The sequence below is a fragment of the Ailuropoda melanoleuca genome, chromosome 12 (genome assembly GCF_002007445.2).
Source record: "Ailuropoda melanoleuca isolate Jingjing chromosome 12, ASM200744v2, whole genome shotgun sequence".
Classification (NCBI taxonomy): domain Eukaryota; kingdom Metazoa; phylum Chordata; class Mammalia; order Carnivora; family Ursidae; genus Ailuropoda; species Ailuropoda melanoleuca.
In genome coordinates this window covers 77379785-77407197 of record NC_048229.1, presented here as the reverse complement: position 1 = coordinate 77407197, position 27413 = coordinate 77379785, and the positions used below count along the sequence as shown (strand labels likewise).

General features: G+C 51.2%; 2 protein-coding genes across 3 annotated transcripts in view; both read right to left on the bottom strand.

The window, feature by feature from the left end:
- Positions 1–1988, bottom strand: part of ATP2C2 (ATPase secretory pathway Ca2+ transporting 2) — an 83056-nt gene extending 81068 nt beyond the window's left edge. For both annotated transcript variants that reach the window (XM_034672905.1, XM_034672906.1), the window contains exon 1: positions 1914–1988. The gene's annotated coding sequence lies outside the window, so the exon portion shown is untranslated. The remainder of the gene's footprint in view (positions 1–1913) is intronic.
- On the bottom strand, positions 92–27413 carry WFDC1 (WAP four-disulfide core domain 1). Its single transcript, XM_034672910.1, is given in 8 exon segments — positions 92–493; positions 1914–1985; positions 3679–3720; positions 8292–8432; positions 9407–9490; positions 13387–13447; positions 13450–13473; positions 27225–27413. Coding segments are annotated over 7 exon segments (534 nt in total). The 5' UTR covers positions 27348–27413; the 3' UTR covers positions 92–493; positions 1914–1926.

The window sequence follows — 27413 nt, the reverse complement described above, 5'->3', positions numbered from 1 at the left end:
CTCCAGGGTTCAAGGGCTTCAGCACATGCAATTTAAGATCATGGGGGGGGGGGTTAAAACTATGAATCCCACCTGAGTAGCTAAATTCGTCTCCATTTTGTAAGAAGCAATTTATTTTGAGAACATTTGGGATAGGTACATGGCTCCCAGAGACAAATCTGGAAGAAATGTATAGTAAACAAGATGTTGAACTCTGTCTGAGAAAGGGGCTTCGTACAGCTCACAAAGGCAGTGACCTCTTCCCGAGGTGGGGTCTGTGGGGCTGTCAGGTCAAGTGGGACTGCTAGGTGTGATAAGACAGGAACCTGGGCTGGTAAGGGGCTCCCACAAGGTCACCCAACCAGCCAGGTCATGCTGGCATTGAGAGCCAGGTGTCTTATATCTCTGCGGTCATGCTCTGTCGAGCTGGGCATGACCTCCGGGGGTCAAATCATGTTTTATCCAACTGTTTCCAAGACTTAGCAGAAAAATGGAGGAATGTTCTCACAATTGGCTGGAAGAGAAGCAGAGAAGGAAGGAACATGAGCCATTGCTGGGGCAGAACAGGAGGTCACAGTCCACGTCATCTACTTCCTTGTCACCCCCCACATACACCAGTAAGATGCCAGTTTCCCTAAGACTGAATTCTTAACTTACTTTCAGTCTCTCTGGGTATCGGCTTGTTTAGATCCTAACACATCCCTCCCCATCATTCCCATTTTATAGATAAGGAAACTGGGAGGTGGAGAATTAAAGGCATTCGCCTAAGGTCACATGCGATGGGTCAAGAATTTAAGCCCAGTTCGGCCGGCCAGCTGCTCCCAGATGCCACTGCAAACTGCCTCTCATGCCCGGCTCTCCCCTGCCGGCCCCCAGCACTTCCCTGTGGAAGCTCGCCATCCTCGGTGGGTCAGACCCACTCCAAGGACCAGTCCTGTCATCAGCAGGTAATAGACATGTTGGCACCCATCCCCAAGGGCTCAAGACTTTCCCAGAGGACTCACACCAGAGTATTCTGGAATCTGAAACCCGATTTTTGCCTTTCAAGGACATTCTGGGGAAATCAGCTGCTTTCAAGAGCCTTTGTTTGCTGTGTGCAGACGTCTGACTTTCACCAGGGTGGGGTGGGGATTTGGGTTTTATTGGCAGACATGCTCCCAGTCCTTGGCATCTACAGGCACGCATCTCGCCCTGGAGAGTGTCTGAAAGCAAGGCCTGTGCCTTCTCTAGGATCCCCCTCTGGGGCCAGCCTCACCGCCATCATTCTGTTCCTGCCCCAGCAGCCTCCCTGTGGTTCGAAGCCAAGATCTCTCCTGCCTGGAGACTTCTGCTGTTCCAGCTCCTTCTGCATGGACCCCGCTCCCTGGGTCTTCCCAAGGCTGCTGCTTCTCCTTGCAGATCTTCACTCAGGTGTGACCTCTGCACGGTCCCTCCCCAACCTGGCTACTCTTTCTCATGCCCCTGTCCGTTTCCTGCATAACACTTATTGTGGGCTGATTTCCTTGTTGACTTGTTTAGCCTCCCACAAGGAGGTGAGACCCTGGGAGCAGGAACTCTGGTTGGTCACTGTTTGCCTGTCAAGGAGTTGGCACTTGAGAGCATCGTGTGACAGAGGGAGAGACAGAGGGATAGACTTCAGGGGACAAAGGAGGACTCATCTGCTGTTCATGGAAGCTTTAAGACAAGGAATGGGAAGGAAAGTTGCAATCGGTCTAGTGTTTGCATTTAGGTCCGGATGGCATAGAAACTTCCACTTCTGGCCACACACCAAGTTCTCATATGTTTACTTTGATATTTTAAGAGAGTTTTTAAATTCTGCCCCCAGGTAAAACCCCCGTCTCTCCTCACACTGATTAACTTGGTGATTAAAGCTCCCAGGACACCTGGCTGCACAAACCCTTCCCCTGCCATCCGCCACCACTCCTCCCACTTACCGGCACCGCTGCCTTATTGAAAGTGCCTCTGGGGTCCTTTTCCAGGCTCTGCCACATTCTTGGAATCACCCTCTGCAAAAAGACCAGGGCTCTGTCAGGGCAGGCATGTCTTCTGCTGCTCAGATGCTCATAGCTCACCAGCCACTGCCAAATGAAGTCCAAATCCTAGGTGCCCTGGCCCTGTCCCCTCTTCTCCCCAAACAAGGTCACCCAACCTGCAGCCTCTCCACTCTCACCATGGCCACATGTGCGGTGTGTTCCTGCCTGTGTTTCTGGCTCAATCTACTGCCTTTCCCCCCTTGCTCACTACACACCAGCTGCAGTGATGGCCAAGTTGCTTCCAACCTCAGGATTTCCACACTGGCTCTTCCTCTGCCCATTATTTTTTATTTTCTAGGCTGAGCTTAAATGTCCCCTCCTTAGGAAGCTTTCCTTGACATCCAAATTTAAGGTGTCCTTTTCATAGTCTCCTATATGTGACCTCAATCACCCTAATCACTATTATTCTAAATAACGACTTGGGGCTATTTGTGTTTGTATTTCCTGCTTGATATTAGCTGCCGGATGGCAGGGATTTGGACTGCCATGATCACAAATGCGGTCCCAACTTCTAGCACAGAATAAAGGGTAATGCTTGATAAATGTATGGTGTAAATTCTTAATAAAGATATGATGGATGGAAGGATGGATGGATAGAAGGATGGATGGATGGATGAAAGGATGGAAAGATGGATGGAAGAACAGAATACTGGATGGACGGATGGACAGATGGATGGAAGAATGGAATATTGGATGGATGGATGGATGGATGGATGGATGGATGGATGGATGGAAAGATTGGTGGATAGATGGATGGAAGGATGGATGGATAGATGGGGTGGATGAATGGATGACTGAAGGATGGATGAAGAATGGATAGATGGAAGATTGGAAGACTGGATGAATGGATGGGTGGAAGTATGAATGGATGGATAGAAGAATGGATGGATGGATGGATGGATGGAAGAATAGATGGATAGATGGAAGGATGATTGAAGGATGGGTGGAAGAATAGTCAGATGGAAGACTGGATGGGTGGAAGGATGGACAGATGGAAGGATGGATGGATGGAAGAATGGATGGATAGAAGAATGGATGGATAGATGAAAGGATGAAAAGATGGATGGAAGAGTAGAATAAGGGATGAGTGGATGGATGGAAGGATGGAGAGATGGAAGACTGGATAGATGGATCAATGAATGATTGGATAGAAGAATAGTGTCAGCCACATTTTCAATACCCTGAATGAAAGTAGGAGGGACTCAAGTATATCTGGTTCCAAGTTCTAACACTTAACGTGAAGCCATTTTTCTTATATGAGCCCCTCTTTGGTTCCTACCTCCTCCGCTCACCATCAGGAAACAGGGCTTCTACTTTAATTTCTAATCGTAGTTCTCATTTTGTCCCCAGTGAGACATCCCTAAGCTGCTGCCTCCGTCCCGGGCTGCAGCCTAGAATGGCTCCTGCCCATGTCAGATGCCACCTGGAGGGCTGCTCAGGATGGAGGAGAGATTTTCACACCAAAAGCATCTTGGCATCCCACCACCCGAGGGCCATTTCACAGCATAAAAGGAACTGGGAAGAATATGGGTATTTCCCTTCACAGCTACTTCAGACTGTAGCTCTCGAAACAGGCAATGGGATTCTCTTTTTCTTTTTTCACCCAAGAAATCCTTACAGTTCCTTTTAGCGCGCTCTGCAAGGGAAGAGCGGTTTCTTCTCTTACCTGGGTATTCTTTGTAAAATTTGTGTCGGAGGAATCGCCCATCTGGAAAACACATGAGAGGATTAAACTCCTTCCAGTGAGTTCATATGGTCAAAACTTTCATAATAACAACCAAGGAATTATTTGTGTTTTCATTCTCATTCCCTCCCAAGTGAGCATGGAGTTTCCAGAGGCTGCGTGACGTGTGATGTCACAGCTGACTGAATGCAGAAGCAGGCGTGAGAATCTCTCTTCTCTTCATGCACACATTAGAACTGCAAAACAGTAAACCAATGCCAGTTTTCCATTTCCATGTGTGTTGGAAGGTATAGTCGCTTGCAAAAAAAAAAAAAAGTTATTTCTGTTTAATGCATAAGGAGTTTTTCATTGTCATTCTTAAATGAATTAACACAGAAATATTTTTAATGCCTTGGCTTTAGTTTCTAATATGGTAATTACCCAGAGCCACACAAAGGAGACTCTATGGGGTCCCCGAAGTTTTTTGAGTGTACAGGGGTCCCCAGGCCAAAAAAGTTTGGGAACCACTGTCTTAACAGAAGAACCGGAGGCAGAATTTCAACATATTATTCAGCAAGTGTGATTACAAGCTATATAATTCACATGCAGAACACAGGGTACTTTTCTGAGTCTGTTCAAAGGAGTCCTGAATGTCCTTACTGCATGTGACCAAGTAACGAGTAGCACTCTCATTGCACTGAGCCTCTCTGGGCCTCAGTTTGTTCACCTAGAAATGGGCATAAAATTAGCACCTCATGGGGCACCTGGGTGGCTCAGCTGGTTAAGCCTCTGACTCTTGGTTTCAGCTCAGGTCATGATCTCAGGGTCCTGGGATTGAGTCCCACGTTGTTGGGCTCTGTGCTCAGCGAGGAGTCCGATTGAGATTCTCTCTCTCCCCCTTTGCCCCTCCCCCCTGCTCATGGGCTCTCTCTCTCAAATAAATAAATCTTCAAAAATTAGCACCTCTTAAAGTTATTATGACGATGAAAATAAACAATTTCCTTTAGACTGCCAATATGCAAATAATAGGAGGAAACACACGAAACTGCCATTTTTGTATGTGAAAAGTGGTCGACTCTTGGGACCTTCATAGTCTGGATTACTAAGGATTCCCACTGTTGGCTGTCATCGACCCCACGCCACCCCCTCTGCCCCCAGCCTATCACTGCGGTGAACCATTTGTGCCTGAGAAGCCTGGCCAGGTCACGCAGAAGTTTCTCGGGCAACACTGCCAGGGGTGAGCTCACCCCTCCACCTCAGTGCGTCAGCCTTGTCAACAAAGACAACAATGCACGGGAAACTCATGTAAGGTTATAGGTCAATTACGTCTCAGTCTGTAAAGACCGCATGTATGCAACAGCTAGACATTTTGTTTCCTTTTGTTTTGTGGTCATCCTAAAAAACATCAGGGTGTTTGGGGTCAGCACTGACATTTATAATACCAGGTGCTAGAACCCAGCGGGGCTGACCCACACCCTCGGGCTGATAACTTATCAGCAACTAGGGCCACAATTATTTTCTCAAGCAAATGGCTGGGTTTTCCCCGGCTGGCGGCAATGGAAGCATTCCTGTGCCCTCCTTCTCTGGACAAAGGCTGGTGCCGCAGGAAGGAGACAGAGGTCTACGTGGAGCTGGACACCCCCCCTCCCACTTCCACGTTTACCAAACATGATCACAGGTCATTTTAACAAAATAGATTTCCCTGCTCAAGGCTGCACAATCCTCTGTTCTTCCCATGCAGTGTCAGCAATATTGCTCCATCGGAGGCAAGCCTGGGGGACATGGGACGCTCAGCCTCTGAGTGACCCCAAACCCACTCAGAGAAATGCACTGACTCCCCAGACCCTGCTCTCCAAAGAGGCAGATTTACTGCCTGTGTCAACGCTCATTTTCCTCTTGGGAAAGACATGAACCCCTCAAATGTTGGGTTCCAAGCTGATGGGCCATAAAACCTGAACAGTCACTGGCACCCTGTAGACGCTGGCTCCCGGAGGAGACTGGGGTCCTAGGGGTGGGCATGAGATCTGCAACCTATTCTCAAATAGTCCCCAAAATAAATACGCAGATTTATACAGCCAGACAGTGGGGCCTCGGGAGAGGAAGAGAGAGAATGGAAAAGCCAATGTGACCGTATTTTAACAATTGATGGGTCATTGGGGTGGAGGGCTCAAGGTACTAATCTTGCCACTTCCTTGAAGTCTGAAATTATGGCTTTTAAAAAAAATTTTTTTTTAAGATTTTATTTATTTATTTGACAGAGACAGCACAAGCAGGGGGAGCAGCAGAGGGAGAGGGAGAAGCAGACCCTCTCTAAGCAGGGAGCCTGTTGTGGGGCTCAATCCCAGGACCCTGAAATCACGACCTGAGCCGAAGGCAGATGCTTAACTGACTGAGCCACCCAGGAGCCCTGAAATCTGAAATTATTTTATTTATTTTTTTTTTAAAGATTTATTTATTTATTTATTCGACAGAGATAGAGACAGCCAGCGAGAGAGGGAACACAAGCAGGGGAGTGGGAGAGGAAGAAGCAGGCTCAGTGCGGAAGAGCCTGATGTGGGGCTCGATCCCATAACGCTGGGATCACGCCCTGAGCCGAAGGCAGACGCTCAACCGCTGTGCCACCCAGGCGCCCCTGAAATTATTTTAAATATGTAGTTTAAAAAGATAAAACTTAAATAAAAGGCTTCTTTCAGGTTAACCTGGGACAAGTGTCCCAGTTCCTCCCCAAGGCTATTGTTCCAAGGGAAGTTCTTGGAGATCAAGACATGTCCAAACTCCCATATAATTACCAACAACTATTGCTCCCTGACAGGCCCTGGGAGCAAGGCTAGGAGGAATTTCGCTTCCATTTCCATCTGGAGGGCTCCGATCACTCCTGAGGGGGGAGAACACACATACCCCCACACACCCACAGGCTCTGCAGCCCAGGGACAGGCTCAGAACTCCCCCTCTGCTCCTTGTTAGCTGCACACACTGTAGCGAAGTTCCTCTTCCGTAGGAAAGATGACAGCATGAAGTAGCCTATTATGAGCCCATTTTACAGGTAAGGAAAATGAAGCCCAAAATGGTTAGGCTATTTGCCATACGCAGCCGTGAGGGGCCAAGTGGCCACTGGAGCCCAGGCTGCCTGGTTAGAGAACGAGCTCATAACCCCAAACAGCAGGTGGAGTGTAGGAGAAACCACCAAGATGCCTACTATGGGCAATTTTTTTGAGGGAGAGAGAATGGGAGAGAGAGAGAGAGAGAGAATGCTCAAGGTGGGGGGGAGGGGGCAGAGGGAGAGAGAGAATCTTAAGCAGGTTCCACGCCCAGTATGGAGCCTGATGCAGGGCTCGATCTCACCACCCAGAGATCACGACCTGAGCCAAAATCAAGAGTAGGATGCTTAACTGACTGAGCCACCTTTTATGGGCAATTTTTTCGAAGCTCAGCTTTCCAGGTACCAGACTTGAGACAGTAGTAATGTGTCATAATTGTGTTCTTGGCAGTGATGACGGTGCTAACTGCATGGCTCCAAATGTGTCCTTCTTGAAACACTTCTGGGAAATACATTCTCCAATCAGGAAAAGAAATGCTCCCGCAGATCACATGCCCTGTTGTGTTCTGTGGGCCTCGGTGTTGACCCAGGGTGCCAGCCCCAGCTCTCCAGGCCGTGAGATGCAGGGGGGACTGGGCCCTGACTCTGGGCTCTCAGAGTCCCAGGAGCTCATCTGTGACAAGGCCAACTCACATCTCCCTGAAATTCCAGATTCTTCGCTTGTCACGCATTTCTTCCAAGTCCTGTGGACATTATACCTTGCATGAGGCTCGGGGGGCTTTAGTTTACTATCACCAGCAGTCCGTGCTCTGTGGTCCTGACTCTCCTTGGGAAAAACATGCAAACTGAAGCAATGTCATTCATGCCCTTCCCTGATCGATTTGCTATTTACTATTCACGGCCCGGGACAAAGACGAGTTAAGTCACACTGAATGCTCCTAGCAGAGACCCTGGGAAGTCAAGGGTTCTCAGACAATTTAAAAAATAGTTACATCGGGGCGCCTGGGTGGCTCAGTTGTTAAGCATCTGCCTTCGGCTCAGGGAGTGATCCCGGAGTCCTGGGATCGAGCCCCACATTGGGCTCCTCCACTGGAAGCCTGCTTCTTCCTCTCCCACTCCCCCTGCCTGTGTTCCCTCTCGGTGGCTGTCTCTCTCTCTGTCAAATAAATAAATAAAATATTTTTAAAAAATAGACACATAGATGGATATAAAATCTCTGATGTTTACCGAGCACCTGTTATTGTTTGGCTCCGCCCTGAGGGCTTTACATGTATGACTTACATGAATTCCCATAACAGCACACAGTGGCCCCATTTCACAGATGAGAATACTGAGGCTCAGGGATTTGAAGCAACTGATCCCAGCTAGGAGGTGGCAGGGCTCAAAGACCTGTGTCCCATGAGGTGAGGAGGGAAAGGGTGGGAGACTCAAAGGGAGAAGCACGAAGTAGGAGGATAGGAGGAGATCTTAGCCAGGCTTGGGGGGTGCTGGTGCTCTTCCCTGGGACAGGTGTCCCACGTGGGGTGATCTAGGGAGACGGGGCATGGGCCAGGAGCACGGCTGGGGCGCCCACACTCACCTGCCTGCCGGCGCTGCTTGACACACTGCCCGCGGTTGGGGATGCCCTCGGCCACATCCCCAGGGCTCAGGATGTGGCACTCGTAGCCTGAGGGGCAGAGGAGGGGTTCCGCCCCATCCTCTGTGGTGCTGCAGGCCTCGGCTGTGGGACAGACACGCGCCTGGGTGTCAGGTGGAGGCAGCAAGCCAGAGGGCCTGCCTCCGATCAGCACCCCACATTCCAGGCTGTGCCTCGGGTCTCACTCACAGCGGCATGAGTGCACGCATGCACATATGCACACACACACCAACACACAGGGGCAGCCCAAAGTCACACGATCCCAAACACCCTCATGGGCAGAGCGATCTACATACACGTTCACCTACACACATGCTCACGCTTACTTACAGTCATGTGTGTTCACGCACAAAAGGCTGACACACGCACACACAGATACACATATGCTCACACACACGAATCCTGACACACACACATGAACTCACATTTATAGCCACAGGCGTACACACACGTTCATACACAAATCCTGACACACACATTTTCACCACCGTGGCTCTTAACGCACACATTCACACCTGCAGTCACACACGTCTGCATGCACGCAGATGCACCAACATTCACACAGCACAAGAACAGCCACACGCGTGCAGGCACAGCCGCACACCCTCACAGATGCGGTCGTGCTCACGGATGTGTGCAGAGGCACGGGCAGAGCCACATACACACAAGTGCACACACTCGTACCCTCCAATTCTCTACACCCCGGGGCGGCCTGCCTGCTCTCCACCCACCCGGAGAAGGCCTCATCCTCAGGGAGCACTGAACCACTGATTATGATTGTAGGCATTTGAAAACCAACCGCAACCCCCTCCCTCTCAAGTCTCCACCCCGGTGTGGTCGGCGCGGGGAGTGAGGCCCCATCTGTAGGGAACGTCAAGCCCTATACAGTTCTGAGCATTCTGAGAGCCTGGCCAAGCCCCAGCCACCACTGTTGTACGTCGGGTGGGGAGGGCTGAGTATTTGAGATATTTGGGAGCAGACGGCCTGCTGGAGCAGAGGCAGCCTGAGAAGGAGGGCCCCTGGCTCAGACGTCAGGTTGGGCTTCACCCTATAGGTACCTTGCAACACCTCCTCAGGGCCATCCAGAAGCCAGCCATTGCCACCAAGCCATCGAGGTTTCGGCTGCACGAGCCAGTCTAAAACTAACAGAATAATACGTGGTTAAATTGAGCCCTCCCCTGCTCTGCCCTGGTCAGGCAGCTGAGAAACGCCCCAGCCTCTGGGACTGGGGGAGCCTACACTTCATGAACACAGAGGCTGCCTGCCATACATTTGCCCCACCTTTCAGCAACAGAACTTTGAGTCTTCTCGAGGCACTGGGTGGCCAAGCTGGAGACTACATTTCCCGGCCTTCCTTGCAGCTAGGTATGGCCACATGACTGAGCTCCAACCAATGGGATATGAGCAAAGGTGATGATGCGTCTTGCCGACGCCTAGATGCCTGTTTGTTCTCCTCCCTCTGGCTTTCCCTCTTCCTGCAGCTGGGGAGCCACTTGGATCATGCAGAGCAATAAGATGGAAGGAACCTGGGTACCTGGAAGACTGGCATGGAGCCAACTACCTGCCACGGGCCACCTGTCTACACTGGCCTATTAACCAAGAGAGGAGTAAATGCCTAATAGGTTGAACTCCCGGCTTTATGGGTCTTTTTGTCATAGTGGCATAGCCTGCTCTGTGGCCAATACATTTTTAACAAGAAGAACAACCCACATGGTAGACTGTAAAGTGTTCAAAATCCCAAAGCAGGGGTGGAGAGCCCAAACGGTTCCAGGGAGCAGGGAGGTAACATAAATAAGAAAAGCAGGTCAGGGAGGACCATGACAAACTGGAGACAGTCCCTGCCTCAGTGGGTCAGCTGCTGGTCAGCTCTGGCCAGCCCTTCCCCGTGTTCCTAGAGCCTGTGGTGGGTTGTTTTTTGTTTTTTTTTTTTTTAACTTTGTAGATATTTTTAAAAATACGAACTCCTGGTTTTTAAGTGTTGGCAATTAATTTTTTAAAACTTTATGCATTACAGGGGCACCTGGGTGGGTTAGTCAGTTAAGTGTCCGACTCTTGATTTTGGCTCAGGTCATGATCTCAGGGTGGTGAGCTCAAGCCCCACGTTGGGCTCCATGCTGAGTATGGAACCTGCTTGGGATTCTCTCTTTCCCTCTCCTTCTGACCTTCTCCCGTCAAAAAATTGTTTTATGCATTATGTAGATCAAATAAAACTGGTCTGGGATCACATTTATTTATGACCTCTGCTTTTGTTGAACTCCAAGATATGACAAAAATAGAGGCTGCTGTGCTGTCTAGCGTTTTTGGGGTACATAGGTGGATACTGGTAAAACTACTGGTTAGCCTTTTCTTTAGAAGAGCACAAGATGATTGTAAGACAGTTGCTCACAGCATGCAAACTGTAACAGAGGGGCAAACGAGCAGTTTGCAGCTTCCAGGTGGAGGGATGAAGTGAGGAGTTTCTGTAGGCTGATTTCCAGTCTTCTGCTTTTTCCCTCCTCCTTCCTACCACCTCGGACCATGTGATAGAAAATGTTTTCAATGCTAGTTTTTACCAAATAGGAAACTGTATTACTATTTCCTATTTGTATTCTTTGCCTTGGTCAAAGGCTTCTGAGTAGCAGGAGATGTACAGACACTGTGTTGAATTTTTTGAAACTGAAACTTGGTCAAGGTCTCCCCTTAACTTGAAGACTCCCAAAGGCCTGGAGGTGTGGGGTCGACCCTCTCCGTGCCTCAGTAGAACTTTCTGGGATCACCTGCTAAATGAACTCCCTGCACCCACGTCCTTATCTCAAGGTATGCTTTGGAGGGAACCTACCCGAAGATTGCCGTGAAGTGTGTAAGCTGCTTTGAACAGTGCCTGGTGCATTTCAGGTCATCTGTTCACGTTAGATCAGTGGTTCTCAATTTGGGGTGACTTTGTCCTCACGGAACATACAGCAAAGTCTAGACCTACTTTTGGTTGTCACAGTGTGATGTGGGACTACTGGCATCTCGTGGGGGGGACGTCCAGGGATGCTACTCCACATCCCACAGTGCCCAGGTCAGCCCCCACCCCACCCCAAACTAGAATTATCCAACCCCAAATGTCCAGGGTGCTAAGGATGAGAATTATTATAATTGTTACTATGACTAACGAACAGCTGGACTGCTCTGCCTGGCCAGTGAAAGCTAGTCATTCACTGATTCATTGATACATTCAATATTCATTGAGTACTTTTCAGGTGTCCAGAGAATAGTTCAGATGGTAAGCATACAGCAGTGAATGAAACAGACCAAAACCTGCCTTATGCGGCAGGTCAGGGGAGAACAATCAATGAACAAATAAAACACAATGTTCTCGATTGTGCTATAAAGAGAAATTAAGCAGGGAAAGGAGGGTAAGGAATGGCTACAGGAGGGCGTGCCATTTAGAGAGGGAAATCTTCCCTGAAAAAGTAACCACCTCTTGAGAAAAATCTGAAGGAGGTGAGGAAGTGAGCTGTGTGGGTGTCCGGGGGAAGGATGTTCCAGGCAGTGAGGGACCCTCATGTATGGGCCCAGATGCTGGAGTAGAACCCCACGTCCCTGCCCTCAGGGCCTAAAGCACTGGACACTTCTCCACAGTCAGAAGATGGATTGAAATACCAGCTTTGCCTGTTGTGTGATCTTGGGCAAGCAACTCAGCTTCCCTGAGCTTCTGTGTCTTCAGCTTTAAAATAGGGCTGATAACAGTCTCTCCACACCGTAGGGCTGTGTGAGCATTAAATGAAATGATGTAGGGAAAGGCTATTGGGAATGTCATGAACAGTTGTATAGTTCGTGCACTGCTCAAAAGCTCCCCGCATAGCTGGCAAGTGAGGCTAGAATCCTTGCTCACTGCCACAGTCTAGAGGAAGGGGCACCTTTTTTGACTTACCCACCCAGAGGGAAGTACCTTTATGTGCTTCCTCCACGAGGAGGGGGTGCCATGTTGTCTTTTTTTTTTTTTTTTTTTTAAAAAGGGCTCTATGGAAGCCTTCCTGGCCCCGCCTAGCCCCTGGCCAAGAGAGTGCTCAAACGCAGGGTGGACTGTAATTACCACCATTATTGAGGGTGTTGACTACCTAGTCCCCGCTGTGACCTCATCCCAAAGAAAACAAAATGCGGTCATTCTTGCTTTGGCCTTGGGAGGAGGGGTTGGGCCTGCCCTCTCAAGCTGCCTGCAGCAATCTAGCCCGTGACACCTAGAGGCCTCTCCCTGAGAGGTGCGGTCCAAGCAGGCTGTTGCCATCCAGAGGCTCAGCCGCAAGCAGAACTGAGAGGGGAGGAGACTTTACTGCCCCCATCCCACCCACTTAGGAGTACCTTTTCTCCACCCTCCGGTCACCTTGCCACCCTCTCCTCAGTATCCCCACAGGCTCCCTTCCCTCCCCTCCCACACCTCTCCAGAAGGATCTAAAACTCCTTCCCTTCAGAGATGAACCAGTCCCTGAGGGCTGTTTCTCCCAAAGAAACTGTCATTAAGATTCCACAAACATCTTACTGATGATCTGCTGCCTGCCATCGCCGAGAATGTCCAGAGACTTCCAGAGGCTGCACATTCTCGTTTCAGTCCTGTTTTACCACTGGGAGGATTTCAGGGGGATGACCGGCTAGCCAGTGGACTTGAACCCAGGAGCCTGCATCCCGCCCTGCCCCTCGGGGGCACACTGCATCCAGACTGCTGAGGTCCCAGGTCTCCAGCTCACATACTCCCGGGGCCAGGATCGCGAGGGAAGTGGGCCCGGTGGGGTCCGGGGAACCTGGAGGACCCGCTGCCATCTAGGGGCACCTGGGGTCCCAGCAGATGGTGGCCCAGTGAATGCGGTCCAGGGTTTCTAAGAAAAGCCAGCGACCTGGATTTTTGTCAATGAGAAATCTCCCCCATCTTCTCAGGAGGGGGCATCTTCCCCGGAAGGGGCCTCTCCCGGGATGTGCGCGCTCCGGGCGGTGGCGGGCCGGCAGGCGGCGGGGTGCCTGCTCCGCGGGCTCTGGCACGCGGCCCCCCCCCCCCTTTCCCCGGGGCCCGGGTGCCTACCTGGAGGGGGCGGCACGGCCTCCAGGCAGGCGTAGGCACAGCCGTTGTAGCAGCAGCGCCGGTGCCGNGCCGGCCCGCCTCCTCGGCCTGCGGGGAGAGCGCGGTCAGCGGCGGGGAGCGGGGGCGGGGCCGCGTGGGGGTCGCTCGCCCCTGTCTCCGCCCGTCGCCGCGCGTGCCGCGTGTACGCTCGCGTCTGCGTGTGCGCGGGTCTGTGGACGCACGCACACCGAGACACACACACTATTTCTCTGTATATCTCTAACAATCCCTGTGTTCGCGCGGCGCTTGAGGATTTCCCGATCACAGAGACAATGGATACATCCGCACACTTGGATAAATCTCAAAGAATACTGGGCGGGGGAGGCCAGCTCAAAAGACAACACACAGTGTGATTCCATTTACACTTTTAGTTCAAACACTGGCACAAGTGATGTCTGGTGTGAGAAGTCAGCAGAGTGGTCATCTGGTGGGTGGGGACCAGGAGGGGCATCCCTGGTCTCGGGGGTTCTGCTTCCTGATCGGGGTGCTGCCTACACCGTGTGTAGACTTTGCGGCAAGCTGGACACAAGATTTGCCCGCTTTTTGGTATTTGTTCAATAAAAAGTTAAAAATCAGAAACAGTACTTAACATGTAGGAAAGTTGGGCACATGGCCAATAAAATAAGCATTTTAGAGGTGAGGTCGGGGGCCTCTGTCACACCAGGCAGCCCACACCGGGTCCCTCTGACACCAGGCCCCATCCATGCCAGGGACACTGTTCTGCTTCTGGATTTGAACGTGGGCGGTGTGGAGGGCAGGTCTTACACATTGCTACACACACACACACACACACACACACACACACACACACACGAAGAAAGATAGAAGAGGCTCATTGGGAGAAAAACACCCTGGCTTGCCATGCCTCCTGGCCTGTGCCTAGAGTGCTCCTGTCATCTAAATCCCTCTCTACCCTCTGCCCCCGCTCCCTGCAAATGTATCTGTGTTTAAAATTCCTGCTCCTCTGCACACATAGGTGATGCTCGTCTGCACACTGGAATCTTGCGCCCTTAGCCCGCTTCTGAGAGATTACCAAGATACGGTGGTTGGTGAGGGATATGAAGTGCAGACTAGTTTGCGTGCTACGCGCCTAACAACATTTTAAAATAAGCATATGCACACTCATGTAATAGGTATAGGGTTTGCCTAGAACATTTTTGGAAAGATACACAAGAATACACAAGACACCGTTATCACAGACCGCCTTTAGGGAGGAGCATTCAGTTCCGAAGCCAAGGAGCATTTCTTTTCATTGCCTATTCACTTGCCCTGCTTCGATATTATTTTTGCCATGCACACGCTATTTTTTCAATTTAAAGAACGCAATCAAAAATTTTAAAAACAAGATTAGTACTTACGAAGCATTTTTAATGACAGGAAAAACACCTCATTAGTTAAAACAACAACAAAAAAGAGCAAGGAACAAAATGGCATATGCCCTCTGACCTCAACAGAGTAAAAAGAGGGAAGATCAAAAATGTGTCCACGTCTTCCCCCTGCACCCCTCTGCCCCGCTGTTAACGGTGGTTGCCAAGTCCATGCGCTGCTCCCAGGGCCCTGTAGGGGGCGTCGGGTCACCGAGGACAGGTACCCGACCAGGTGCATCTGGTACTGGTGCAAGCACAGGGACCAGGACCGGGTTTTCAAACTACCTCCCAGGGAGCAGCGGGGGCTTAGAGGGAGGGCAAGAGGGACAAGAAAGCAGTGACCACTTGGGGCAGGGGCAGCCTGAGGAAGGTGGGGCTCGTGGCCCCACCCCAGCTTCTCCCAGAGAATTCACCTTTTCTCCCATAGATATGTCGGTCATTTAATTTGTGAAATGTAGAAACGAACACAAAGCCAACATTTGGCTTCTAAGGAAGAGAAGGCTTCAGGAAATTGGTGGTTCTTCCCCAGAACAAGGGGGAGACCAGAGCGTGGATTTTCAAACTGGTTCAGCCTTTTCACCACCCCCTGCTCAGACCAGCCCCTGTATTTCCTGTATCATCGAATAATTTTCAAGCTGCAAGCAGGGGACATAATCCCATGCCATTAGCTCTTAGTTCATTTTCTTCAGAATTAACAAAATTGGACCCATGTTGGGGCCCAACCATTTTCATTCTAATCCAACATGACAGCTGCCCGGGCCTCCTTGGGAGGGTGATGAGGCCGGTGTGCACGCGCTCAGGAGGCCCGGTGGGATTTTCCGCCTAGCCTGTTTGTACACGAGGCCTCATTGACAGGTCAGATACTGTCTCCCCCCCAACCCCCGGCACGTCCCAGTCCGGCTTCCCAGCCCAGGGACATCAGGAGGGGCCCACCGGGCAGGGGGTGCAGTACAGAGAGATCGATTTTAGATGTGTCCCTGCTCTCGTCTCCCAGGAAAATTCAAACGTTGTCGTCTCCCAGTTTTGGAGAGAACAAAAGAGATAAGCGCCTTAGAAGTAAAATCTCCTGAGTTATTTACGTGTGGCCCAAACAACAGATGGTCGTGGGTGATAAAGAACTGATTTCAGCGAGGGGCCCAGATTAAAGGATTAAATGTTTGGGAAAATATTTCATGTCATACAAGGTGATGCTCAAAGAGGGTCCTGAAAAAGGATGTTTCCCAGAGTTCTGAGAAAAAGTGACTTTTATCAGAGAGATAAACAGATCACCACCTCCCCCCCCCACCGGCCCCGCCCCCGGCCCCAGCCTGGGAAGGACAAAGAGTTAAAGGTCAGATGGAGCTGGCTGGCCCCCCTACCCCCAGCCCCTCCACTTCCCAGACTTACCCCCTCCCTTGCTCATTCCCGTTCAGCCGCCCTGGCCTCTCTGAGGTCTCTGGAAGAGTCCCATCCCTGGGCCTTTGCACGAGCTGTGTCTCCTGCCTGAGATACCAGCCTGGCTCCGCCCTCACTTCCCCCAGGTCTCTACTAACACGCGCCCTCCCCCTGGGTTTTGTTCCCACCTGTGTCCCTGGCAGTCACAGCGGTGCCTGGCACAGAGCAGATGTTCAGCACACATCTGTGAAGGTTGAACGAATGACGTTGCTGAACACGAGGACCACTGCTTGCCGGCGGTTCCCCAGGCCTCCCTGTAAGGGCTTCTGTGTGGGGACTGATCAACCTGCATGCACAGCAGCCCTGTGAGGTTGGCGCTGCTGTCCGGGTGGCCTTCGCTGACCAGGAGCCGTCCCTTTGTACCACATCCATGCGGCCTCTCTTACCCTGCACCAGAACCCTCCTCCGGTCATGTGAGGCCAGCGGGGAAGGAGGCCCGGAGAAGGAAAGGTCTGCCCAAGGCCACAGGCTGAGGAGGGTCATGAGCCTAAGGATTCCACTCCTCTGTCCCGAAGCCCAAGTAATGGATCCCAAGTATAAATCTAAAATCAGCCACCTGGATTTCAGAAGGTTTGCTCAGATCCCTTACTCCTCCTGGCCTTTAGGCCTTCCACACACTGTTCCCCCACTCGGAACTTTCCCCAGCTGACGCCTCCTCTTTCTTTGGGACAAGAACTTCGGAGCTGCGTCTGACTCTCGAGTGTATCAAGATGGATGGGGCCAAGGCCTGTGGCCTCATAAACAGTACAGGCTGAGGTCAGCAGGGCTCTAACTCAGGCTTAGGAACTAGACGAGTCTGGGCTTGTTTGGGGTTTTTCGGTTTTGTTTTTAATTTTTTATTTAAATTCAATTTAGTTAATATAGAGTGTATTCTTAGTTTCAGAGGTAGAGTTCAGTGATTCATCAGCTGCATACAACACCCAGGGTTCATTATGTCAAGTGCCCTCCTTAATGTGCACCACCCCATTATCTTATCCCCCCATCCACCTCCCCTCCAGCGACCCTCAGGTAGTTTCCTAGAGTTAAGAGTCTCATGGTTTGCCTCCCTCTCTGTTTTCGTCTTATTTTATTTTTCCTTCCCTTCCCCTATGTTCATCTGTTTTGTTTCTTAAATTCCACATATGAGTGAGATCATATGATAATTGTCTTTCTCTGACTGACTTATTTCGCTTAGCATAATAGCCTCTAGTTCCATCCACATCGTTGCAAATGGCAACATTTCATTCTTTTTGATGGCTGAGTAGTATTCCTTTGTATATGTGAACCACATCTTCTTTATCCATTCATCTGTCAATGGACATCTGGGTTCTTTCCATACTTCGGCTGTTGTGGGCATTGCTGCTCTAAACAGTGGGGTGCAGGTGCCCCTTCAGATCCCTACGTTTGTATCCTTTGGGTAAATACCTAGCAGTGCAACTTCTGGGTCAAAGGGCAGCTCTATATTTAACTTTTTGAGGAACCTCCATACTGTCTTCCAGAGTGGCTGCACCAGTTTGCATTCCCCCCAACAATGTGGGTCCCCCTTTCTCTGCATCCTCGCCAACATCTGTTGTTTCCTGAGTTGTTCATTTTAGCAATTCTGATCAGTGTGAGCTGGTCTCTCATACAAGTCTGGGTTTGAACCCTGTAGCTCTGTGATCAGCAGGAAAACTACTCATTTATCTGAGCCTCGGTTTTCCTCATCTGCAAAATGGGCATGAAGGTCACACCTCCTGCAGGCGTTTGTGGTGGGAGCCCATGAGCTTGCACCTGTGCCACCAGCAACACCAAACTGTTGGAATTATGCTTACTTCTCTAATTGTCAACTTGGCGGCCTTGGAGGCCTCTTGCCCCACAGCCAGTGGTCTGTCAGCTCATGGTAGCTTTGGTCTTCACCTCCCCAGGTCTTCCGCTCTCTGCCTCCTTTCTGCCCTCCACCGCTCACAGGATGGTTTAGGGCTGAGGCTGAGGCAGATGCTAAAGAAACCTGAGAGCTTGTCCCAGCCCCCGAGGAGTCTGGACCTAGCTGGGAACTGAAGACACACCTCCAGGAGATGTTCAAGCAACAATGCCATGAGACACCTGGCAGCCTCATTGCATCTATGTTGGACGAGGGTAGACCACCGGCAGAATTCCTAAAAGGAAGGGGGCATGTGGAAACCACCATGCCCAGCGCCGAGGATGCCCTAAAGTACTGTCCCCCCCACCCTGTAGTTACAATCTCCATCCCCATTGTACAGGTGGGGAAACTGAGGCACCCACACAGTCACCACACCGGGAGGCGCCAGGCTCGGAACCTGGGTGCTCTGATCCATAATATGAGCAGGGTAGGCAGCATTTACGAAGCTCCTACTGTGTGCCAATGCTGAGCTAGGTGTTTCCCTACAAAATCTCATTGACTCCTCACAGAAGCCTCCAAGGCTGCTGCTGTTATTAACGCATTTGACAGATGAGGAAATGGAGGCACAGAAAGGGGACGGGCACTTGCCCAAGGTCACCCAGCTGGCAAGCAGCAGAGGCGGGATTCACATCAGGGTCTGTCCTGCACCAGGAGTCTGGATCTGAGGAGCGACTTCGCACTCTTGCCTGTGAGTTCCCTCCTGCTTGGTCAGCTCCGGGGGCCCCCCATGCACACCCCCACCACCTGCCCGCCCGTGGCCAGCCCCAGCTCAGGACGCAGTCATGGAACCGCCTCCCCCAGGTACATATTCTAGAAAGAACTCATCTCAGCCCTCATCCTCTGCAACCCCATCAGCCCTGCCCTCCGCGGCCACTTAGCTGCAAATAAAATACTAGCATGCCAAGTCCCCCGGACAAATGTGGCGGCTCACCCCAGACTGACAACATCCTTCATGAAAATCCCAGGGCAACCTGTGATTTCCATCTCTTATTTTCGTTCCTGCTCAGGGAGTGAGTGATCCCAAGTCCATCTCCAAACAGCTGCCAAACACACATTTATGGTACAGTGCAGACAAGAACTTTCCAGGGCTGTGTGCCTTACTTAGATAAATGTGACTCCCTTAAGGTTTCCCACCCGGTGGTCATGTTTTCTCACTCCTCAGGGAGATTGTTCTGGAAGCCTCTGTGGGTCTGCAGAGCCATTGTGCTTCCGATACCCTCAGGAGGCGGGTTAAGGAAACGCCAGGTCTGGACTCTTTCAGTGGAAAGCCCAAGTCTTCAAGTCTGGTTTCTACGGAGGCCAACAGCCTGGTGTCCAACCAGAGGAGGCTGGATAAAGGAGTAACTGCCCACCAGTACCGTGGAACACCACAGAAGCCTTCGAGAAGAGGACAGAGGGCTACCGGGTCAACATATCCACCCTATACTGTTCAGTGAAAAACACAAGGTAGAACCTGTACAGTAGCAGTAAGCCGGACGCAAACTCCACAGAGTGTAGGACTGCGTTTCCACGAACTGTCCAGAACAGCAGATCCACGGAGACGGAGAGCGGATTGGCAGCTGCCAGTGGCCGGGGGAGAGGGGAAGGGGGAGCCTCTGTCAGTGGGGACCGGGCTTGCTTTCGGGGGGAGGGAAATGCTTTGGCACTAGATAGAGGTGCTGGTCACACAACATTGTGGATGTGCTCCGTGTCACAGAACTGCACACTTTAAAATGGTTAATTTTACATTACGGGAATCTCATCCCAATAAAAAACTTCTTCAACAATAGGAAAAAGTACCATTAAGAAAAAAAATGGGTGAGTGTAACTGTTTTGTGGAAAAGTCTATGCGCACGCACACCAAAATGTCAACAAAGCTTATGTCTTGGAGGAAGAATTTAGATCTTTTTTACGTGGTTGTAACTTTCTGTATTGTCTGAATTTCTTTTACAGTAAACATTATTTTTATAATGAGGGAACGATTTTGCACCATTTCCATTTAAGGAGAAAGAATCCAATCTCCAAAGCTGCCCCAATTTACCCGTATCCCTCCCTCTGTGGTCTCCACCCCACTTCATTCTGCTTGCAAGAGCTTTACCCTTCTTTGGAATGTTCCAGCGACTTAACGGTCAGACCAATAAAAATGCACCCCAGGACTGATTTGCTCGGTGCCGGAAGAAAGCCAGTTTTCCTCCAAGCATTACTTGCTCTTTCTCTGGAATTTGTACGTCAAAGTTCTAAAAATATGTCTCTCCCTGGAACAGAGGCTTCGAGTTCAGTGTGCCTTGATGAATGCCATTTCCTGACACCCTGGGACGTCAGCGCGGGGCTCCGGGAGCGGAACTGGGTGCACGGCTAAGGGGACTTCCTCAGGGAGGCACTCAAAAACCCGGATCTCACGCCAGGGATGACCCCATCTCGGTGCATGACGAGAGCAAACTGGCGTCCACGCGCACTGCTGTGCACAGGAAGTCTTCTGGAACTTTCCATCCCCTCCTATCCTGTTCTGGAAGGTTTTAACATAATTTAATTCATTCACTTCATGGTACATTCATAGTTCCCAGGCCGACTACATGCCAGGCACTGGGCTGGCTCCAAGGGCAGCCGAGCTGAACCAAAAGACGTCCCTGCCTTCGAGAGGCTCAGTTCCAGGACAAGTGACAAACCCCAAACCAGACCTCACACAGATAAAGCAAATGAATTGCACTGTGTTTGGTTTTGGTTTTTTTTTTTGTCACCTGCAAAAGTAGTTAATGAAAAACTGAAGCCATACTAACACAATAATCACGCAGGTAATAGTAATGGAGCTAAAGGCTATGAAGAGGTCAGGACACTATGAAAACATTTAAGGGAACAGCCCGAGGAGAAAAGTGTGAAGCTAAGACCCACTATGACCGGGCGATGGGTGGGTGCCCAGAGCAAGCACTGGGAACGCTCACCTGGGGTACTGGGGACAGAGGGGACCACTGTCCAGTGCCCTGGCCACATGGAACCCATGGACCCTCAGAATCCCGAAGAGGTACTTTGGGTTCCCACTGTCCCCTTTCTTTAAAATTAATGCGGTAAAATACAGATAATATAAAATTTGCCATTTTAACCATTTCCAAGTGTATGATTCAGTGGCATTAATTCACAATATTGTGTAACCAGAGCGTCTATTTCTGAAGGGCTTACATCACCCAAACAGAAATTCTGTTCTCATTGAGCAGTTCCTCCTCACTCCCTGCCCCAACTCCTAGCACCTCTAACCTACTGTTGGTCTCTATGGATTTGCTGCTTCTGGATGTTTTGTATGTTAGATCATATGGCATGTGGCCTTTTGTGACCGGCTTCTTTGACTTAGCCTATGTTATCAGGGCTCACCCATCCTGTAGCAGGTGCAAGACTTCATTCCTTTTTCCTGCCTGAATAATATTCCACTTCACAGAGAGGTCAGACTTCGTTTCCTCGCTTGGAGCTTCTGGACCCTCGGGCTGTTTCCAGCTGTGGCTGTCTTGACTAGTGTTGCTCGCACAGTCACGCACTTTCCCTCTGCTTGCCTGCCTCTCTCTTGCATGCTCGCAGATCATAACCACACACGGCCTGGCTGCCTCATCCCTTACTCACTTCCACCTGGGATTCATTTCAGGACTGGAACCTCAGATGGGGAAGTCGGGTCAAGCAAGGAGAAAGTGATTTGCTCAAGGTCACTCCCAAAATCACACTATCCAGCTACTATTTCTTCTTTCCTTCCATCTACCCACCCAGCCAGCCAGCTCACCACCTCTCTGCCCCATTCTTAAAATGTTTCTGCATGTCTGTGATGTGTGCCTGGCTCTGTGCTAGACACTAGGCCATGGCCAAGCCCACAGTGGGGTTGTCTCACCTCCGCATGCCACCTCCCCTCTCCCGCCCCCAGGCAGGAGCCACGGGGCCTGAGCCAGGAACACCCGAGGGGCCACGAGCCACACCTGCTTCTCTAGGTGGAGGCACCCTAGAGATCCTGACGATGGGGTCCTGCAGGACTGTGCTCTCACATCTTTCAAGGAGCAAGGGACGTCCCCAGGACCCTGAAGGTGTAGTGATCACTTCACCTATCCCCAACCAGAACACTCCTCACCAGGGCCTCGATTTCCTTGTCTGGAAATGTCTGTCATCAGGGGTGCTGGTTGCGACCTCAGCAGCTGACCATGTTGGTGCCCAGAAGCAGCCTGGAGGAGTATCCCAGGGCTGCTCTGAAAAAGTGCCACAAGCTCGGGGCTGAAAACTACAGAAACATACACTCCAGCAGCTCTGGAAGCCAGAAGTTGGAAACCAAGGTGTTGTCAGGGTTGCTTTCTTCTGAAAGGTCTGTGGGAGAATCTGTGCCACACCTATGTGCGGGCTTCTGGAGGCTCCTGGCGACGTGACATCCCTTGGCCTGTGGACACATCCCTCCGATCTCTGCCTCTGCCTTCACCTGCCTTCCCTCTGTGGGTCTGTTTCTGCGTCTCTTCTCCTCTCTTCTCAGCAGTCATATCAGATTAAGGGAGGGCCCGCCTTACCCCCATACGTCCTCATCTTTTATAACAACCCCGTTTCGAGATAAGGTCACATTTACAGGTAGGTACCAGGGGTTAGGATTTGAACGTTTCGTGTTTGAGAGACACGGTTAAACCCACCACAGAGAGCTGAGACCAGGATTCTAGTGCAGGACATATACTCCAGCAGGCGGGGAAGTAAGACAGGAGGGGGTAGGGAGGGGGCAAGGCCCACCCAGGGAGTGTGAGGACGCAGGAGACTGGAGGGGCGCCTGGAGCTCTGAGAAACCAGACAGACCGCTCTTCAGAGGAGTCCCACCCAAGGATGAGGTTCTGGGGCCGTCCTTCAGTTCCATTTGCTCCCACAGTGTGAACCCCCAGGGTCATGGCCAGTCCTGGGTGCCAGCTGGGCAAGCCCCCCACTGGAGAGATACAGTCTTCCGACGACGAGAGCAGATGGGAGGTACGCACACCTCCAGGCCTTCTGTCTCTCCCACTCTTTGCTAACTTAGCAAATAATACAAGATGCGATAGAAGGTTCTGGAGCTCACAGAAGTAAGAAGGGGAAGGAGAACCAGCTTGGGGAGGGCAGGGCAGGGGCTGGTGGCCGACTCCTACAGGGCAAGAGCTACCCGAGCGAAGGGGTCCTGGTGAGGCAGCACGCATCAGGAAGCGGCCCCCCTTGCTCCTGCTGCTGCTGCCCCTCACGGCCCCTCTGCTGGGCAGGCCCGCCGGGGCAGGCTGCACACTGCCCAGCTGTTTCCAGTTGCCTTGGGTGGGAGCTGAAGGGATAAAGGAGACTGAGCCACAGCGACATGCAGAGACCGTTGGGCCCCAGTTCCTGGGCTGACACGGTGGCGGCAACGGGCCCACGCGGTAGGATTTGTCGAGAGACTCGTGAGGGTTAACGCACTGTGAACGCCTGTCCCGACACCCAGCGAGCGCTCAGTAAAGGACTGTCACCAAATGCTAGGAAAGACAAGCCCCACACACCAGCTCCACAGAATGAACTGAGCTCCCCGACTAACGGCCAGTGGGCTATTTACAAACATTCTGCTTCTGTTTCCTCCAGCCTGGCAAATATTTGGTTCCGTGCGTTTGTTTGGTCTGGTTTTGTTTTTAATAGCGTGCATATAGGGAAGGGGGCTCTGGGCCAGGCATGGAGCAGCAAGCTCCCCGCCGCCTTGTCCCTGGAGGGCCCAATGGGGCCTCTGCTCCCCGCGCTGCAGAGGAGGAGGCCGAGGCTCAGGGAGGGGAGCCCCCTTTTTAAAACAAGCCCCCCAATGGCCTCCTTGGGGACAGACGCAGTGCCTCCCTTTCTGCCATGTCTCTAAGTCCTCGTGCGTTCAACGGACACAGGGTTCAAGAAGGGCCCTGGAATATTACTCAGCAATCGAAAGAATGAATTCTCAACATTTGCTGCAACATGGACGGCACTGGAGGAGATAATGCTAAGTGAAATAAGTCAAGCAGAAAGACAATTATCATATGATTTCTCTCATCTATGGAACATAGGAACTAGGATGATCGGTAGGGGAAGAAAGGGATAAAGAAAAGGGGGGTAATCAGAAGGGGGAATGAAACATGAGAGACTATGGACTATGAGAAGCAAACTGAAGACTTCAGAGGGGAGGGGGTGGGGGAATGGGATAGACTGGTGATGGGTAGTAAGGAGGGCACGTATTGCATGGTTCACTGGGTGTTATACGCAACTAATGAAGCATTGAACTTTACATCGGAATCCGGGGATGTACTGTATGGTGATTAACATAATATAATTTAAAAAATCATTAATAAAAATAATAATAAAAAAAAAAGAAGGGCCCTGGGCCCGCTCTGCCCGGGGCTGGATGACCAGCTTCACACCGCCCCCCACCCCCGTGCTAAGAACGGCCACTGTGAGGACGGGTGGGGGGCCAGGAGCGGGCGGAGCCGCGCGCAGCCCCTCGATACCTGGTGTTTCAGCACACAGACGCGCAGATACTGAGAACCGCCAGAGCAGGCGGAATTGTACGAAATAGCAAAACCATGAGCAAGTTCTAATAAGGAGCGAGTTCTAATAAGGAGCGAGTTCTAATAAGGAGCGAGTTCTAATAAGGAGCGAGTTCTAATAAGGAGCAAGTTCTAATAAGGAGCAAGTTCTAATAAGACGGTTCTACTGGGGAGCACCTACTTCCTTTTTAATATCAGTTGTATAATGATAAGCCTACAGGATTTAATTTTAATAAGGGCACTGCTGAACTCCCCAGAGTGGCTACGAGCTGGCTTCAGCACAGTGCTGGACACCTGCCCCACGGGCCAAGGCTGCAGACCTGCCTCAGGGTGAGGTGAGGGGGCTGCTGCATGGGAAAGTCATGCTTCTCAGTGTGAGGGAGCTGTGTCCTATACTCCTAATTTCCCTGTTGGACATTTGCAGGGGCCCTGAAAGTCATCTGGTTCTCTGCCTCATTTCCCAGGTAATGACCAGAGAGGGGCAGCGAGTGGCCCAAGGCTGCACAGCTCATTAGAGATGCCACTGAGATGACTCCCTGGGCCTGGTGCCCACAAGTCAACAGCCTGTATCCTTCCCCAGGTGCTTTCTCTGAGGCCGGTTCTTGGCACAGTGGGGAGGGACACTGGTGCCTGCTGATAACCGGGGAGAGTGCCAATCCAGGGAGGGCACGCTCGAAGCCCTTGTGTTCCGGCAGATGGTGGCTAGAAGCAGTTTGGTTTCAGAAGCCCACCTCCCCAGCCCCCATGCACATCATCCCTGACTGCCCCGCCTCCCCATTCCTCCTAGAGAGGTGCCACAGAGATGTCCTATGACACGCCGCGACGAAGCAGGGATCAGACCGGATGATGTGCTGGAAATCCCTCTATGGTGCTAGAACCAAAGTGCTAACTACCTGGAGGACTAAATCGTCCTGTTGGGCCAACAAAGAGCACGGGGGTGTCAAACCCGAGAAGGGTCTCTCACCCTCTTTGCACAAACAAACTCTCTCCTGTAGTGAGGACTTTCCCCTCAGGGGCTCCCAGATGCACCGTTTTTGCCTCAGTACCTCTGCCTACATTGAATCTTCTTCCGGGAATGTCCTTCTTCCTCCTAATTCTTAATAGTTCTTTAAGATCTGGCCAGGGTATCACCTCCCCCAGGAAGCCTTCTGTGATTACACTGTCTCATACAATCTCTCCCTTCTCCAAACATCTCCCATTATTTCATTTGCTACGATTCTGTTCTGCTCTCAGCAGCTGCCTGCTTGACCTGCAGAACATGAGCCCAGGAGGCTAAGATTAGCCTCAATACATTTCATGCATCTCACCACAGCAGTGGTCATTAAACATTCCCACTTCCCCTTATCTAGCTGGCAAACTCCTATTCATCCTGCAAAGCCCAATGTTCAATGTCCCCAAACCTGGAAAACCCTCCCTGACTTTTCCGGGGTGGAGCTGAACCCATTTTTCTGTGCTTCCAATGCATTTGCCCATAATTTACTCACAAGAGTGTGTTGAGCACCAAGTTAACGGCAGGCACCTGGCATGGCACCAGGAACACTGCACTGAATGAGACAAAATCAGGCCTCACCCTGAAGAGCCTGCATTGCACCTGGGGAGGGAAGCATCAGCCAATTTCCCAATGATTTAATGAAGTCACCAAAATGCACTGAGCTCTTGCTAGGTGTTAAGTGCTTCATGCATCGTGAGTCATTTCATCCTGAGAGCACCAGAGTCCATTCCCTGAACCCTCCATGTCTCTGTGCTCCCTGTGTGTGGGGGGGGCACTAAATTTACACCCTCCCTCTCCCACTCTCTCTCCTAGTCCTCTCCCTGCTTTATTTCTCTTCTTGGTACTGGTCACCAAACACACTATGTTTTCCTTATTTCTTACTTACTCTCTGCCTCTCTCGCTAAATCGTGAATTCCCCAAAGCAGAGATCTGCAGCCTGTGTGCCCACAGCCTAGAACAGTGCCTGGTCAACAGCAATGATCAAACACATTTGTCAAAAGGAATGCATCACTCTTTCTTTTTCAGATGAGATCACTGGTGCTCAGAGATGTCAAGTAACTCACCCGAAGTCACACAGCTGGTAAGCAGCAGAGGCTGGATGCAACCTGGACACCTGGCTCTAAGCTGCATGCCTCTTGCCACTTGCTACATTTCACTGTCCCTTCACACCACCACCACGTGTCACCCGACTGCCTCCCCCACTCGACTATGTCGCCACAGAGGGTGGGAGATGGTGACTCTATCTTGTTCCCACAGGACCACACACAGTGCCTGGCCCAGAGCGGTTTCCACTGTTTACTGAATGAATAAATAACTACATGAATGTCTAATTATATTTTATAAACATTTGGTTATTGATTGTTGAGACAAAAAACTCAGTTTCAAGTCCCTGGAGTCTTAAATTGGGCGCTGTCAGGAGGAAATACATTGGGTAGGCAAAAGCATGTCCCAGTCCCCCTGCACATTTTTGGTGTGCCCTTTGCTTCTCTGCTTACAGACAAGGAGCCTTCTGAGGGCGACCTCATCCGCCCCAGTCCCAACCCTGGCATGCTCCGACCAAGACGCTGCCCTGCCCGAGTCTGGGGGGAGCACTTGCAGAACATACAGCATCTGGGGGTCACCTAGCCCCTCCCCACCTCCCCCTCCCAGGCACTTACGCGGGACTTCTCAGCCAGCCTAGTGTGCAATGCCCGTTTCCAGAGATTCTTGGCAGAGCTGGCTTCAAGGAGAAGCAGCAGGAAGCACAGAGCCCAGATGACTTTCCTTCTGCCACTGCCCATCCTGCGGCTGGAAAAAGGCGTTTCCTCCCACATGTTCAGGGAAGAGGGGCCCTCTGGCCGGGTGGG